The sequence below is a fragment of the Podarcis pityusensis genome (assembly GCF_964106645.2).
Source record: "Podarcis pityusensis genome assembly, chromosome: 12".
Lineage (NCBI taxonomy): Eukaryota > Metazoa > Chordata > Lepidosauria > Squamata > Lacertidae > Podarcis > Podarcis pityusensis.
The window spans coordinates 56501320-56519355 of NC_138037.1; the positions used below are offsets into that span (position 1 = coordinate 56501320).

General features: G+C 42.5%; 1 protein-coding gene across 1 annotated transcript in view; it reads left to right on the plus strand.

Moving 5' to 3' along the window:
* HECW1 (HECT, C2 and WW domain containing E3 ubiquitin protein ligase 1) overlaps positions 1-18036 on the plus strand; it is a 198737-nt gene that overhangs the window by 159564 nt on the left and 21137 nt on the right. The window contains 9 exon segments of the mRNA XM_080976081.1: positions 1202-1332; positions 1965-2086; positions 5353-5538; positions 6516-6650; positions 9514-9619; positions 11012-11108; positions 14157-14240; positions 15517-15626; positions 16234-16354. Coding sequence (XP_080832207.1) covers positions 1202-1332; positions 1965-2086; positions 5353-5538; positions 6516-6650; positions 9514-9619; positions 11012-11108; positions 14157-14240; positions 15517-15626; positions 16234-16354 — 1092 coding nt within the window.

The window sequence follows — 18036 nt, forward strand, 5'->3', positions numbered from 1 at the left end:
AACAAACCCAGGTTTGTTCTTGCCTTACTGCTCATGGCAGAGAGGGCTTCTTTAATCAAACAGGAAAACAACTGTGTGAGCCCTCTTTGCGTCTTTGTCACTCAGCTGTGCAGGGAGGCCTGCCACACTTTGTTGGAATTTAGATGTACACTGAAAACATATTCTCCCAGTACTTTTAAAAGACACTCAAGTATTTTCAGTGTTGCCTTCCAAACTGTTCTATTTGTTGATAGATTTGTTGTCCTTTTGTTCTAATATTTTCAATCACCGTATTTTTCGCGCCATAAGACGCACCTGACCATTAGATGCACCTAGTTTTTAGAAGGGGAATGCAAGGAAAAAAATATTTTTAAAGGGAGCGCTGAGCGGAGCCTGTATGCATACCTGCCTATGCTCAGCGCTCCCTTTCACTAGCCGCGTGGAGCGTGTGTGCGGCGCTTGCAGGCTTTTCCCCACGAGAGAGAAGGGCAGCCCATCACTGACAGGCTACCCTTCTCCTTCCTTGGGGGGGAAAAGCCCCCAAGAGCACGCTCCACGCGGCTAGTGAAAGGGAGTGCAACTCTTGGGGGCTTTTCTGAGAGGTGGGGGAAGGGCCTGAGGGGCTGCCCTCTGTCCCTTCCCCCACCTCCCACAAAAGCCAGCAGGAGCCGCGCAGCCTTTAAGGAGCGCGTGGCTTCTGCGTACTTTTCTACAAGGAGGGAGAAGGGACTGATGCGGCCAGCCAGTCCCTTCTCCCTCCTGGGGAAAAACCCACAAGAGCTGCGTGGAGCGTGTGTGCGGCTCTTGGGGCTTTTCCCGCCTGCATTCGCTCCATAAGATGCAAACACATTTCCCCTTACTTTTTAGGAGGGAAAAAGTGCGTCTTATGGAGCAAAAAATACGGTAATTGTCTATAACATTTGGTGTTTTCCAAGCCGAAATGCAGTTCGTTAAAGTTATAAAGTAACTAGCAACTTAAAGCAGCCTTTCTCAAACTTGGTCCCCAGTTGTTGTTGGGCTACAATTCCCATCATCTCTAGCTACCAGGACCAGTGGTCAGGAATGATGGGAGCTGTAATCCAACAATACTTGAGGACCCAAGTGTGAGAAAGGCTGGCTTAGAGTCTAAAAGCAGGACACAAAAATGCTATTCAGCGGTCCCCTCATTTGTAATGTGCACCTGACTAACATATTTTACTTCCTCCCCTTTTTCAAAATCAAGGTACCAAAATATTCAGCGAACTATTGCTACGGAAAGAACAGATGAGGACACTGTGGTTAGCAGCAGGGTAGAGAGGCTTCCCGCTGGAGGAGGAAGTGATTCTGAGGCAGACCCTTCCCAGCCAAATTCAGGTAAGACATTCACATGAGTCAGTGTCCTCTTCTTACTATGGTATTGTATGAGCTTTGTAGATGGGGGGGGGGGGCATCACGTTTCACAGATGCTTCTCATTGAAGGTCTGGTTCTCACTGTTGTGATAAAGTCTATGTTGGGGCCGTAAGTGGTGGGTCCCAAGCATCATTGCTCTTCCATATTCCCTCCTGTTGGTTTATTTATTTCATAAAATTTATATGCAGCTTGACTGTAAAAAATCCCAGAGCAGTTAACAAAAAGCTTAAACCATAACATCAGGAAAAAGATTTAATACGTTAAATGCACAAGAAGTTAAGATACTTGAAAAGATACTTGTGGATGTCAGAGATAAAAAGAACTACTCACTTTTACACTGGATATTTATTTATAAAACTAAGTTGGAAAGAACTTGTTGCCAAAAAGCCAAGACTTAGTTAAAGGAATAGACAATTAAGGAATTGAAAACACAAGCACAGGTTTGTTGGGGAGGGTTGTGCCATGGATTAACAAGTCCTTTCTGTAACTACCAGAAGCTGTGCTTAAGAGGGGGAAATCAGAAGAGGGGAGAATAGTCATTCAAAATTCAAATGTTCTCTTGCTGTGTATTACATGGAGGCCTTTTTATTTTCAGAAATTAGAAGAGAAGTACCTGTTTCACCTGTGAATTCTCAAAAAATCACTTTGTTGCTGCAGTCTCCAGCTGTAAAGTTCATCACCAACCCTGAGTTTTTCACGGTGTTGCATGCAAACTATGTAAGTGCTTGACCCTCAGTTATCTTGCAAATTGCTGATATACTTTGATAGCAGCATCCAGGTGGCACTTCAGTTCTCTCTCTGCAATTGATAATGTATAAGAGAGAATTAAAGTGATCGGAGAAACTATGCAAAAGCCAGAATTACAGAGAGAGAACTGAATTCTAGGGAAGAAAATACAACTGAATTATCCAGGTAATAAATTCATCCCCACTTGAATTTGTTCACCTGGATGATCATGCAGAAGAAATTTGGCTTTGCAGCAGTCCAGCAGCATGGTTTGCAAAAACCCCTCTACATGTGCCTCCTTTTTGAAAAAGGAGCATTTGGTGGTTTGCAAATGTATGATATCAAACCTTATCACTGAACTACAATGAGATGTTTAGTCATTGATCCACAACGTTGTTCAAGGGGAATCATAATGCATAAAGGTAGCTTTTCTCACTGCTAAGATATTTCAGAAGATGTTGGACAATTACTGTGCTCATCTGTTTCTGCCTTAATAGACCTGGAGCTACATTATAATCCTTATGCAACATTTTGGTTAGCAAGGCCACTAGCTTGTCATATATACAACTCATACTCTTCCCATTTCTCCATGCTAGAACATCCCTAACACATTCCTATGTGAAATAATCACTAAATCAGTATTTTACCAAACCCTAACCAAGTATCTCAGAACAGAGATTTTCAGATCCTGGAATGCCTTTTGAAAGCTTCACATGGGGTTCCTCAAGGAGATAATCAGTAGTAGGAAACAAACCTCCCCAAGAGAGAACTTGTGTGGCATTACTGATCTCCCACCCACCCAAAATGGTTTTTAAAAGCATAGTTCCATGTGCGTTTCTATACTTCATGACAGTGAATGAGGCTTCCACCCATTGCAGTGTTGAAAAACTAACCCCCCCCCCTTTTTTTTTTTGTTCTGAAGGAAGCTTCCAAGTGATGAGGAAGTATCCTTGCAATGCTATCAGGGAGTTACTTTGACTTTATTGAATTGCATTAATTGTTTTGATGAATTTGTTGTTTTTTGCTTTATATGCTTTTGTGTTTGATATTATAGCAGTTGCAGTGCTTGCTGCTTTTTAAATGGTGTGGTGATTATTGTGAACCACTTTGAACTCAACATTTGTTGTCGGAAAACCAGAATACAAATATTAAATCAACACATCTCAGCCTCTAAAACATGCAGCCAAATGGGAATGTTGTGCGTATTCTAGGTTGCTTGTTCATTCATGCAAGGCCATTGTGGGGTTCAGCAGCTGGTTCGTGCCATAGATGAACTGACTATATGCCCTAGAATGCATCTGAGAATAGTGTGCACTATCCTGGGGCTCTTTGGTAGATGTTCAGGGGTTTCTTGGTAGGCAAGTTGATGCAAAGAAGTTCCCCAGGAAGTTGAAAACTTGAAAACTGCACTGTCACAAGGCAAGAAAGTATATGTCAATTATCTCCACTGTTTTGGCAAATGCACACTTTCCCCTCATAATTGGCTAAGCAGAAACAAAATACAGTTTTAAAAATCATTTCAAGGTTTCTCTGAGAAGTATGTTGGAATGACTGGTAGAGCATAAGCAGTTTTCTTAAGATCCAGTTTTGGTTGGCTCAGGGGATTCAAATACTATTCAGAAAACATCTAAGATTCATCTGAATATTCCTCTTTGAACTTTTTGTGGCTTTCACTTTATATTAGTAGATCTTACATCAAAGCAGGTATCAAATTAATTTGAACAGAGCAACACCTTTTCTGTTACAACAATGATTTCGATTCTGCCAAAGAAACCAAAATGAGCTGCTGAAACATCTGTTAAGGCAGTCATACAAATTCCACTTATGTAAAAATAATATGCTACATAAATTTGGGCTTAATGTTGTTATAATATTTTAACCGCAAACTCCAATTAAAATTTAGAAGCATTAATTATGGCCATGAAAATTGAATTGGAAAATATTATCCAGCAGCTGGAGCTGAAATGGAAAACAGATCTCTTCTTTATTTGAAGGCTTTAAAAAACCTATGAAATTTTTGGTCTCTTTTAAGGTCTCAGAGAGCTACTAAAATGGTCAGTGAGCTGGTGGTGGAATTCCAGAGTTTGTACTACTACGTTTCTGTAATCCCAACCCCAAGCTAAATAGCAAGAACATTATCATATATTTCCAGAAATTAATGATCATTCCCTGTGTGTGATCATAAATACTTAGCAAGTTACATGCGTGCTGGAGCAATGTGAGAGCCTCTTCCATGTGGCTACATGATATTTCACTGCAGCAATATCTGTAGGAAGGAACTGGAAGGTTGAGGCAAATGATAGGATTCCTTCCCATGCCAATATCATAGGCCCTCAGGCCACGACTGCTTACTTGCCAGAGCCACATGGCTCTTTCTTACAGATGTTGCTACAGTGGCAAGGGACCCTCTGAAATGCAGGAGGATGCAGTGTTATGCATTCTGGATGGCTATAGTCTGACAACTAAGACCAACCATGCCTCAATTTGATCTGGAATAATCTTGGTATTTGTGAACTTTCTTGCTGAGCATTTAAAGGCTCTTAATGCGGGTGGCGCTGTGGGTTAAACCACAGAGCCTAGGGTTTGCCGATCAGAAGGTCGGCAGTTCGAATCCCAGCTTCCGTTGCTCGGTCCCTGCTCCTGCCAACCAGCAGTTCGAAAGCATGAAGTACAAGTAGATAAATAAGTACCGCTCCGGCAGGAAGGTAAATGGCATTTCTGTGCTTTGCTCTGGTTCGCCAGAAGTGGCTTAGTCATGCTGGCCACATGACCCGGAAGCTGTACGCCGGCTCCCTTGGCCAATAAAGCGAGATGTTCGCCGCAGCCCCAGAGTCAGTCACAACTGGACCTAATGGTCAGGGGCCCCTTTACCTTTTAATGTGGGAAAAGACATACAGGCAGCAACCATTTTAGGTGTGTCCAAATGACACGGAGGTCCTTTTGGACCCCGAAGAGGGATAGAATGGGGACAGGAAGGAATGGAACCAGCACATGAAATGGTCATTACCTGTATTAAATGCATATTCTTTGGGCCCTTTATTAAAAGACAAGCCTACCCTTCTGTAAATAACCAGACTTTGGAGTCTAGCAGCTCACAAGGCTTTTAAAAACAATTACATGATTTACTATTTCAGACAAGAGAGTTTTGGGGGAGGGGGTTGCCTGTATGACTCATACATATTCTGGAAAAGGTCATTAGAGTTGACACAATTGCAGTCATGAAAGCTTTGTTTTCCCCTCCTGCTTTTCGTATCCAGAGTGCCTATCGAGTGTTTACCAACAGCACCTGCTTAAAGCATATGATTCTAAAGATCCGCAGAGATGCTCGGAATTTTGAGCGGTATCAGCACAACAGGGACCTAGTAAATTTCATCAACATGTTTGCTGACACACGGCTGGAGCTTCCCCGCGGCTGGGAGATCAAAACTGATCAACAAGGCAAGGTACAATAATTTATACAATACTGAGTTCTCTGCAAATTTATCTGACTTATTTTATGAGGTTGACCAAGAATGCCCAAGGTGTTAAAATGCATTAGCTTTGAAGTTTGTGCCTTATTCTCAGATGTCTCCTCCTGAGTCGTTCAGTGGCATACACATTAATAGGCTAAGTATATGAATTTGGGGACCTGGATCCATTTACAGGACACAACTGCCAGTGCTGGCTGTCTACAGGCAATCAGGCCGCTGAGCAGTCACAAAGGACAAGTGGACCACAAGCACCTCAGTCGGTGGAGGTGGTCCAAAGGGCCACAATGAATGTGATAATGTGTACCCCTGTAAGCTCTTGCATGTGCTGCTAATAGAGAAATTCACCGTCCCCATTGGGGTAGAAAAACAGCTAACACATAAATCACAAGCCACAGCACAAAGCTAGAAGAAGAAACGCAGCATATAGGCAATACAACGCAAATGGCTAGACGTAACTTGCTACACGTAACACAGGTTCCCAGCGCAAACACGGGCTTTTGCAACAATGCAACGGCCATGGGTGGGAATCAAAGCTGCGTGCAAGTGCAACAGCTTGAGATGAGGTAATGAGAAATCCTTTTATGCATATGATGGGTCTAACAACTTGAATGAGGTAATAATGTATATGACTGGTGGAAATTGAAATGCTTTGTAAAAACTTATGTATACCCCGTCTTGCCACTAGGAGGGGGTCCAGACTTTGCGGAACATATCCCACTGGATCAATAAATGGCTGGACTTTATCTCCTCCCGGCTCCTGGGTCTTATTGACAAGAGACTTAGGGGGTTTTATAGGGTTTGACCCCTTGCAGCAAGTCCACACCTGAAAATGGAAGAGCCAGGCAAGATGCCTTAGAGGACCATGCAGAATCCTGCTGAATACATTGTTTACGCTGGTTGCTTTATCAGTATTATAATCATTGTTCTTTTTCAACATTATTTTATTACAGTCCTTCTTTGTTGACCACAACAGCCGTGCTACAACTTTCATTGATCCCAGAATCCCACTTCAAAATGGCCGCCTACCCAATCATTTGACTCACAGGCAGCATCTTCAGCGACTCCGCAGCTACAGTGCTGGAGAGGTATGTTTTCTTGCTCTAATTCATTAGGATTTCTGGATAAATGGGTATATTCACAACAAAGCAATTTCTTCACATTCACCTTGCTAGCTTTATAATTTGTAGGAAGTAGCTGGATATATAATAAATTATTATTACATTGTGGCCTGAAACCTGGGAGAGAGAATGATGATGAATTAGAATTCAGATACATATACCCTATTAACTGAACCCCAATTCAGCCCATTCAATACTTGGTAGATACCAGGAGCAGGCTATACTCACCCTGACACGGTCTAGTAAGAAAAGAAAAATTCCAGAAGATTAAATGTTATGGATTAAGCCATATTGGGGAGGGGGCAAGAAGGCATATCGTAGTGGTAAAGAAAGGCAGAGTTTGCCCAGCTATGAGTTGCCAGTGTGGTACAAAAAATAAATGACATTATAAACAGCTGCAGATATTAGCTTCAGCACAGCTATCAATACCTCTTGCAGCCTTCATATCTTGTAAAGTGATTAGAACAGATTTTTATCTGCTTGTTTCCAAGCAATTCATTTGCTGGCTGTCAACAGCAGATTGTATCTTGGCTGTGAGTCCTGGAAGACTTGCTCCCTGCCTTGCAGGCCTTTCCCACGAGGCCTGGGGAGGAGGGGCCCTGACTGACTCCAACTACAAAAGCTGAGGCTGTTGAACAGACTCTGGGACTGCGGTATAGTTGAAGAGTTTTGGGGGGTGGAGGGTTGCAGGGTGAGTTGTTGCTATTATTGATTTTTTTTTGTATCTTTACTTTTAGATCTTCTTATGATTTATGTGGCAATTGTTTAATTTGGTTGTGTACCTTTTGATGTTTTATTTATTGTTTATGACTACTTTTGTTATGTTTGTAATGTACTTTTTTTCCATGTTGTAAGCCACCTTGAGCATGGAAAGGCAGCATACAAATAAAATGATGCATGCATGCATGTTTTTATTTGCAGCTGCCTGTCCTTAGGGTTGGTGCTGCCAGTCCACAGATTATACAGTTGCCTAGGTTTTCTGTAGAATGCACAACTTCAGGGTGTGGGTCCTTCTGTCATTCACAAAACACAGAGACACAAAGCACAGGCCTTGGTGGGAACACTAACCGTTCTGGCCTGGAGTACATGGGCATAGTAGCTGGATGGGCCATAAGACAGTTCTAACAAAGTAGGAGAAACTAATTTAGGAAGGCCTTGGGGCCAGAAAAACATAAAAGACTCCTTGGTACCTCCGGGCTTTTTGGGTGAGGGAGTCTCTTAGACTCATCCTTCTGACACATGCTCAGCGTCAGCCTTCATTGCAGTTCTCCAACATTTCTTAGAAGCCGGGGTTCACTAATTCTTCTTTCCTTTGTGTATTATTCCCCCTGTCCCAAATTGCAAAGAAATATTATGGTTGGAAGCCAGGATCTTACCTTTTACCAGCTTTGTCGTCTTTGTTGTTCAGGTGAACTATCTGCTTTGTGGATGGGCTTTGTTCTGCAATCTTTCTGTGACAATTTTCATGTTGGTTTGTTAAGTGCTTAAATCTATCTGAACACAATAGGAATAACTCCACTGAGACTGATATAATGGTGCCTATCACAGACAAAAGAGAGGGAATCAAAAGCAGGCAGTTTCCTTTCTTAGCAGACAGTACACAGCGTGTTTATATTTTAAATAGCAGGCAACATCTTTTTAAAATTCTTTCATTAGTGTGCAGCAATTTCTTTTTCAACACATACGTTGCTATATTGGCTGGTTCCTCATTACTTATATGCTACATGTATGTTCTCCTTTTCAGAAGTGATTTGTCACATTTAGCTACTTTTTATAAATAGATAATTAAAAAGAGCTGGTGTGCTTTACTGTGATACAGAGACTGAATAGGTACACCTGAAACCTTGAATTTAACACCAACTCCTTGAATATGTGCATTTTCTTATTGCAATAATGCTCAAATGCCATGGATAATTATTAATATTTTTGATTTTGAAAAATCAGCTGTCTGAGGCTGAAAACCTGCACACCGAATGAGTGGCCCTGATCCAAATGGGAAGTCCATAGCTATTGAGGCTGCATACACCCTCTTCAGAAAGCAGTCATACTTAATCAGCTGTTGGCAAAGAGGGAGGAGGAATAGAGCAGCTAAATTCAGCCCCTCTCCCTTTACCTCCCAACAGATATTTGGTGAGGTTACAGTTCTTTGAAAAGAATTTACTGCATACAGTCTTGTCTACTGGATAAAGGATAAGAGTTGAATGCCTGGTTGTTATGTATGTAGGCGGCTGGGAACACATGCATATTGTGTCTGCCTGGATTAGTATATGACTGGGATTTATGGGCAAGTAAAGCATAAGAACATAAGAAGAGCCTGCTGGATCAGGCCAGTAGCCCATCTAGTCCAGCGTCTTCTTCTCACAGATGCCTGTGAGAAACGCACAAGAGCATATGCCTGTCTTGTGGCAGATCATAGGCCTCATGGCTAGGAGCCACTGATGTGTACAGTGCAGGAGTGCAGCTAAACTCCAGTCTTTAGTAACATTATCTTTCAATTAATAACATAATGGTACTCTTCATGTTTTTCAAATCCTATTTCAGAACTGAGGTTGATAACCATCAAACACTTTTTCCTGTTCTACCTGTAGTCCGACAGATAAACATTACTTGCCTGTAAGTACACACACAGAGAAAAACACCAACACCTGTTTATGAAATCACACAAAGTATTTTACTAGCAACCCCTCAGTCAGTAGAGTGTGAGACTCTTAATCTCAGGGCAAATCGCACCTCCCTCCCCCACACCTTGGGCAAAAGATTGTACAGGGTTGGACTAGATGATCCTTGGGGTCTCTTCCAACACTACAATTCTATGGTTCTATCCCTCTAGGCATCAGAGGTCTCTCGAAACAGAGGAGTTTCTCTGTTGACCAGGCCAGGCAACAGTCTTGTAACCGCAATTCGAAATCAGCACCATCATGAGTCTTTACCTCTGGGTACGTATGGTTGCTTTTCAATGAGTTTACATTACAGGAAGAAAACAGCATCTTGCGTATTTTTTGTGTATTCTTGTTTTTTCATTGTGATCCTATGCAGAGAAAGAGAGGGTGAATGGCTGAAACAAGTCTCTCAGCTCCATTGGAGTGGGTGGATGTGTCACATCTAGGTTTGCAGAGCGAAAGTAGTGGGCAGGAAAAGGATTAAGTACCCCCTCCTGCCTGCTGCTTTTCCACTTCCAATCATAGCTTCCCTCCTTCTATGTTGCAGCTTTTCAGCATTCACTCAGGTTCCTAGATCTACACCTTTTGGTGAGCATTTACTTCAGCCCTTTATAACCAAGTCACTTCGAACATATGATGAAGTGGGATAAAAGGGCTTTGAATAAATAAACTGCTCCCTTAGGTGAGGTAGCCTGGACGGCTCTAGAAATTTCCAGGAGTATTTTAAAAGCCACCTCCCAAGAAGCAGGCCTTCTTCAGCTGAGCTTTCATTGGCTTGTATCTCTCCACTCCTTTACCTGTTAAACCTGCTTTCCTTCCCCAAGTGTCTTGGAGAAGAGCGAAAGGTTGCAGGAGGGAAGAGTTCCACGAAGCCTAGAAATTGCCAAGGGACTGCCTGGTGGGTGGCAAATGATGTCAAAAGCATCATTTATTTACACAGGGGAATCCTAGGTTGGATTATAAATCCCTTATTTCCTGGGCAGAAAATGGGATGTACAGTGTCTTTTGCATCCATACGTATGGGCATTCTGGAGTATTCCTATAGGGAGTATTCCTATATGCACTAGGAAGCAACTATTCTATTACAGTGATATATATGTATCTATATTGTACATGTGTACGTGAAGGAGCGTCTCCACCCCTGTCATTCAGCCCAGACACTGATGTCCAGCTCTGAGGGCCGTCTGGCGGTTCCCTTGCTGCGAGAGATTAAGCTTGGCAGTCTCACCCATCCTGTGGAATGCCCTCCTGGCAGATGTCAAAGAGTTAAACAACCATATAATTTTTTGTAGACTTTTGAAGGCAGCCTTGCTTCAGGAAGTTTTTAATGTTTAATGTTTTATTATGCTTTTGTATATGCTGGAAGCTGCCCAGAGTGGATGGGGCAACCCAGTCAGATGGGCGGGTGATGGTGATGGTGGTGGTGGTGGTGGTGGTGGTGTGTGTGTGTGTGTGTGTGTGTGTGTGTGTTCTCCCCAGAATCCTGGTAAGCAGTGTATCTTTTAGAATAGGTTTCATTATTTGTTAAACAAAATTTATCTACTTACTTTACATGTTACCTTTTCTACCAAGGCACCCAAGTGCTTTAATGTTTAAAAATGCTAAAACAACAGAATAAGTCTTTAACTGAAATTTCCATAATGTTTGTGTTCTTTCCTCCTGATCCAGCATACAATGATAAAATTGTTGCATTTCTACGCCAGCCCAACATCTTTGAAATGTTGCAGGAGCGTCAGCCAAGTTTGGCAAGAAATCATGCACTCAGGTACAGCTTTCTGTAGTTAAATTATTTCATACTTTTGCTGCATGTAAAATGTGAGGACCCATAGATTGGTGGTAGAATGGGCTTTACGTGCACAAGGTCACAGATTCATTCACTGGCGTCTCCAGTTTAAGCGAGATCTCTGGTATATATAAAGAATCTATATGGAGAATATTGTTGACTACTAATACAGATATTTTAGCGGCAAAGCATTGTGTGCTGAAAAGCAGATTGTAAGCAATGCTTATAACAGCAGAATAACCCCCAGTCATGCATAGTCTAATAAACCTCTTGTACCGGTGTATAAATATAATCAAAAAACCCTGGATACTTGAGTCACAACTTGGATACTTGAGCCAAACACAGCCCAACAGCCACATATTATGGTTGGGGCAAGGTGATTAATTATTATCATTTTTATTATTTATTAAATTTCTATACCACCTTTCATCCGAGGATCACAGGGCTGTTTACTGTATAAAAACAGAAAATACATAAAATAAAAACAAAACAGTAACCTCCCCCCCCCCCAAGTTTAAAAGGCCATATATTGTTGAATTAGCCAAAGGACTGGGGAAAGAGGAGTGGTTTGCCTGGCAGCTTCAATCTGTTGGCTCTTATCCAGTCCATTACTGAGGCAAGAAAATGGTCCAGCACATCCACTGCCACAGATGCAGATGAAAAGGAAACGTAGAGCTTTGTGTCATCAGCATATTGCTGACAATATACTTCAACAACCCAGATGACTCTACTCAGTGTTTCATGAAGATGTTGAACAGATAGAGTTGAGCACTGTAGAACCCCACATTGAAGGCTCCATGGGGCTGAAAAGCACCCCCCAAGCATCACCCTCTGGAAACGACCATCCAGGTAGGACCAGAACCACCACAAAAGGGTGCCACCTACCCCTCACTCACAGCCGCTCCAGAAGGATACTGTGGTTGATGGTATTGAAAGCCATTGAGAAGTTGATGAGAATTAACAAGGACACATTTTCCCTGTCTCTCTCCTGACATAGAACATCCTACAGGGCAACCAAAGCAGTTTCTGTGCCAAAACTGGGCCTAAGCTCCCAACTGAAATGGATCTAGAAAATCAGTTTCCTCCAATAGAACCTTAACACACACACAACCTCAGAAACTCCATTGTTGCAGTCCTAGACAGGCAGCAAAAGCAGGAGGTTTATTGAATGGGCTCTCACAGACACATGGTGGAATGAATTGGGATTTTCAGGGAGACCCTGAGCTGATGGAAGTAGCATTACTTAACTGTCACCTGTCAAGAATGTTAATTTTTGCAAACTCCACTGTGGTCTGGGCTATCAATAAATTCTGTTTTATTACAAATGTAACAGAGAATATCCAGATTTTTGTAGTGAGATTTTTTCCCACCCCTGCCCAATTTCCTTCACCCCCCCCCCCATTCTCTCAATTTTTTTCTAGCCTTGCTTGCCAATTTGTCTTATTTAGTTCTGTAAACTAGTCAAAAGAGACTTTACTTTGGCTCCAGCAACAGAAATCTTCTGACTAAAATATACAAGTCAATAATTCCTGCTGTATTTAAAATGAACATTTCTGTAGGCACCATCAAATTATTCCAGTTTGGTTTTTTAAAAACAACAACACCCTAACCTAAGTAATAGTTCTCCCTTCCTCAGGGAAGTAAAAACCCTTGTATCTTCTTTTTAACAGTGAACAGATTTGACTATTACAAGGCTGAGACAGCCTAGGAGGTGTGTAATGGGATTTGTAACATGATCCATTCATCTTTAGGTCATTTTCTTCAACTCGCATCTTAGGTCACTGGTGGCCACTGGTGGTTGTCCAGCACACTGGTTTTAATAAAAAATTCCCACTGGCTTTTTCTTCCATGGTATACAACACATTAATCCTGAATTGCATAAAACGAAGGACTCTGGGTGACTCATGCCAATCTTATTCTTTCACTTGACATGGTTCCACTGAATTTGCTCCCTTCTCTAAGCCAAATCGCTTGCTAGACAAAAGTGAGCATCTTGAAATAAACCTTAGTTCCGGTTCAAAGTATTCCAAGGAGGGGGTGATTGGCAGCAGAAAAACAACAGGGAATTATGCTTTGCCTTTCTTCCACTCCCTGTTCTTCCACTAGCTCATCCCCCACCACCACCACCACCATGGGGGGAAATGTATGTTAGACCCTTGTATCTGAGATAAACAAAGGTGTAGAAACCTAGTAGGAGTAAAAACTGTCGGAAGAGGGAGAGCTCTTGCAGGAGAGTTAGGCACCCTCTCTCTCCAATGCCAACTGCTTTTCCTCTGCAAATCACTCTTCCTATTTTAGAACAGGGAAACTGGCTGCTAAGCTAACATTACATGCAATTGCAACATTAAAAGGTAGGCCCTCGGTGATGGCTATTTTGGACACACAATTTTGCTTCAGAAAAAGAAATGAGCCTTATCATCTCCTTGAGCTTGCCAGGCTACAGGTGACAGAGAAGGGGGAAAGCCATGACACACAGAAATTTGCCTACTTTCCCCCATTTCTGTGCCCTCCTGTGTCTCCCTGCTACCACCAGTACTGTGAAATTCCATACACGACTTCCAGGTTTTACAAAACCTTCTACTCCTGTTGCCCCTTCTTACCTTTTCCTCAAGTATCTTTCTTTTTCCTTACACTTCCTTCAGATTCTTCTTTTTCAACCCCTTTCTCACTCTGTATCTCCTCTTTAGCCTCTGAGCATCTTGCCTCCTTACTTCCTTGGGTTTTCTCCCCATTCTTCAGCCTTCTTTGAAAGGTTTCTCACATTTATCTCTAATGCTCACATGAGGTTTTAATTTCAGACAATCTGACATCATTCCCTTCTCTGACACATTCTGGACTGCAAACAAAATCCAATGGAATATAAATTGATTTGACTCAAGACATTGATTATAGTATTCAGATTATTTCTCAGCACTAGCTATTTTTATATTGGCTTTTTGAAGAGAAACAGAATTGGTGTTGCAGAAACGAGGTACATCTATGTTTTCATTAGTACCATTGCAACTTCCTTCTGTGCTGTTCACTTTACAGGGAAAAGATCCACTACATTCGGACAGAAGGTACACATGGGCTTGAGAAGTTGTCCTGTGATGCAGATTTAGTAATACTACTGAGGTAATAAAATTGGCAATAACTGTATACTTTTCATCCCGCTTCTAAGCAGTCACTTCCAGCTGCTTCCCAACAAGACACACCCCAAATCTCAGGGAATTTCTAGGCATGTATCAAGCACAATTGAGAGAATATCAATGCTGAGTTCCTTATAAGAGAGGCAAGAACATCTCTAGAATTAATGCAACTTGTAAATTGGCTTTTAAAAAATCTAGATCTACCTCAGATAAAATGAAAATATTGGCAAAAGTATGTCTGTATTTCATACTTCTAGGTTATTATAGCCAATATTAGTCATACTCTGAGCAGCACCATTGAAATAAATAACATCTACTCTGAGTATTACTCAGTTGGCTATCAACTGATGTCCTCCTTTTATAGTTTTCTGATATAAAAAGGCTTCTCTTGTCCAATTTTTAGACCTAGGTATGGGACAGCCTGGAGCCTATGCCCAACTCACAGAAAAGGATAGACTGAAAAAGCTAGGTCTAAGGGAACCTCAGTCATCTCATGACAATTCAGGGAATGGGGCTCGGGCATTATTTATTGTTTGTAGAGCTGACTGAGTAGGAGGAGGAAGTGTGTCAGCACAGACACTTTAGAACTCCCTGCCTACTGATATCAAGGAAGGTGTTTTCACTGTATTCTTTTTGACGCCTGCTGAAGACATTCTTATTTGGTTTAGAAAGTTTGTATGCGTTTTAATCTGTCTTAGTCTATTTTATTGTGGTTTTAACTGTATTTTTTAAATTGTATTTGTAATTTTTTTAAGTGATAATTTTATTGTTTAATCTTTTTTGAGGCTATTTCCTACAGATTGTGGTTGAATCCTGACAAAACAGAATGAACTGTTTTGGGGGGACAGGGGTGGGCAGCTGTGGGGGATTCCATGGTCCTGAATGGGGTAACCATGCCCCTGAAGGACCAGATATGCAGCCTGGGAATCATTTTGGACTCACAGCTGTCCATGGAGGCGCAGGTCAATTCTGTGTCCAGGGCAGCTGTCTGCCAGCTCCATCTGGTACGCAGGCTGAGACCCTACCTGCCCACAGACTGTCTCGCCGGAGTGGTCTGCTTGTTTTGGGGGAGTGACTGATCAGGGCTGGAGGGGATTTGAAACTCTAACAACAGATTTTAATCAATAGAATGCTCCCTATTAAAACATAACAAAGTGGTGGACAAATTAATTATTGTAGTTCACAGATTCCCCAATCTGCATATTTGTGTGCATTTGTCACAAGCAAATGAACCAAGCTTCTCCCATTTCTCACCTTGTCAGCCTTTTTGAAGAAGACGTTATGTCTTACATCCCTCTTCAAGCAGCTTTCCATCCTGGCTACAGCTTTTCTCCTCGCTGTTCACCCTGCTCATCACCTCAGAATTCTCCAGGTACAGCACTGGGAGATAATAGTATCTGGTCAGATGCTTGTTTCTTGTTTCTCAAAATGTTTTGTGTGATAGAAGAAAGGGGGGCTACCATGTTGTCCCCCCCCCCTTAAGTGGCTATATTTTTATTTCAAGATATGTTGATAGAAGTATGTAAACGGAGAATAAAAGCACTTTTGAAGCAATGGAGTGGGGGAGATAATGGAGTAGGGAAGATTCAGCGGGCGTCCCATGCATGTGTCCCTTTGGGTGCAAAAAAGCAGATATTCCCCCCCCCCCCCACACACACACACTTTGTATCTCTACAGGGCAGATGCATGAACGATAAATGTACTGCACACACCCCCAACCACATCTAGTTGGCCCTAAAAATCTTAAGAAAACTAACATGGTGAGTATTCTGATGGAAAGAAATCCTTTTGAAGCCCTCCAACAGCCCCAGATGCTCCCCTAGGCAATTGCGTGTCAGCTTCCAAACATTTGAAACAGGCCGTATGTTGTCCCTGTGAAATAAATGTGTGCGATGCCTTAGCAAATGTTGATTGAAAACATTGCTTGTACGAAGGTGCAACACTTCTTTAAATACTGTTTTCTGTTTTCCCCTCCTAAGGCTTGCAGCGGGCCAGTGCAAGAGCCCCTTCTCCTTACAGGAGAGATTTTGAAGCCAAGCTTCGCAACTTTTACCGAAAACTAGAAGCCAAAGGATTTGGTCAGGGACCAGGTAAAATTAAGTAAGTGTGTGTGTTATTGAACCCTTTCTATTATTTTCCTGAGGACAAGTAAAAAGTGAGCGGGGGGGGGGGGCTGTTGGGAATGTTTACAGTTTAAATGGCAGAGACAAATCAAGAACAGGAAACAAATGAAAGTGCAAAATATGCAGTTTATGATCTTTGAGCATTCAGGATGGGTAGGTTGGGGCATAGGAAGCAAGAAAAATCTCCCACTCGTCATGTGTCATCTAGGGGGGAATGCTAGTGGTGTGTTAATGGTATGTTGGTGATTTGTGGTCTATTGTTCTGAATGTAGGCAGCTCCTGATCACAAGAGATCACAGAGCCACTAGTTAACTGGGGTGAGGAAAGCGGGGAGGGCTTCCTAGCCCAACATACCAGACATCCTTCTTCCCTGGACAGTCCTGTTTCTGGCAATTGTGCAGCTGAAGCACACATGCTAAGAGAAAATGCTGCTGCTGCTGCCTTTTACTTAAAACATTCACTCAAAATTGTGCAACCGGGCAAGATTTCTAACCCATAAAAATTCTAATAACAAGTCCAGAAGTTAAATACATGTTGTATATAGATGCTATGTATGTTGACTTTCATCGCTGATACTTGGGCCAAACTAAAACCTACACGTAAGTAAGGAGAACTGAATGTATTTAAAGCTGTTTCTCCCTGGGAGTAGCTCTATTCATGGAGACAGGATTTTCAGCATAAGAATATAAGAATAGTCTTTCGGATGAGGCTGTTCCTACAGCATCCATTTCTCCCATGCTTTCTAGGCATGGGTCCAAGCAGATTTCTGTTTGCCCTGCTGCTTTCCCCACGCAAACCCTCTCTTTAATGCTGAATTAGAACAAACATCAATCTGCCGAAAACCCGACTGACATTTGCTACGATTGAGCAGTAAAGAGAGGGTTTCCCTGGGGGAAAGTGGTGGGACAAGCGGAAGTCTGGATGAACCATCACTGCTCCTGGGGGAGTGAGTTCCACAGTTTTACTATGCAGTGGCAGAGGAAGGGGGTGGAGGAGCGGTCCACCCCGGGTGCCATCTCTAAGGGGGGGTGACAAGAAGGTGCCCCACGGGGGGCTCACACTGCCACTGCCATCATGCCATCACAGCCGCATGTGGAGGATCCTCCGCTCGAGGCTGCAGCGGCGGCGGAGGGATCCCACCGCCATCCATACGGCACTTGAGCAACACTGTCGGCAAACCGCCCTTCAGTGCATGCACGGCGCCACTACATACATACGGCGCGCGCACACATGCGCAGTACATAGTGGCACACACAGATGCACCAGGGGGGCGGTTTGCCCCGCCCCCAACACCCCGCACCGGGGGCCGGTTAGCCTTCCCTTGCCCCTGTGACTATACACTGTGTGAAGAAGGACCTTCTTTTATCTCTCCTGAATCTTCCATAGAAGTGGAGGGTCTCCTGCAAGGTGTCAGGCAGTGCTCAATAATAAATACATTTCCAGAGCCCCATAGAGAACACCCTGTTGGGAAAATGTTTATCTGAGTGTTTATTGTTGCTTTAATTTTGATTTTATGTAATTGTTGCATGTCATATGTTCTAATGTAAACAAAGATATATCTCAATGCAACCATGTTAAGCAGTATAAAGATGAAAATGAATAAAAACTATGTTACCAAAAAACAAAATAAAGAAAGCTCTGCTGGGGAGGAATAGTGGT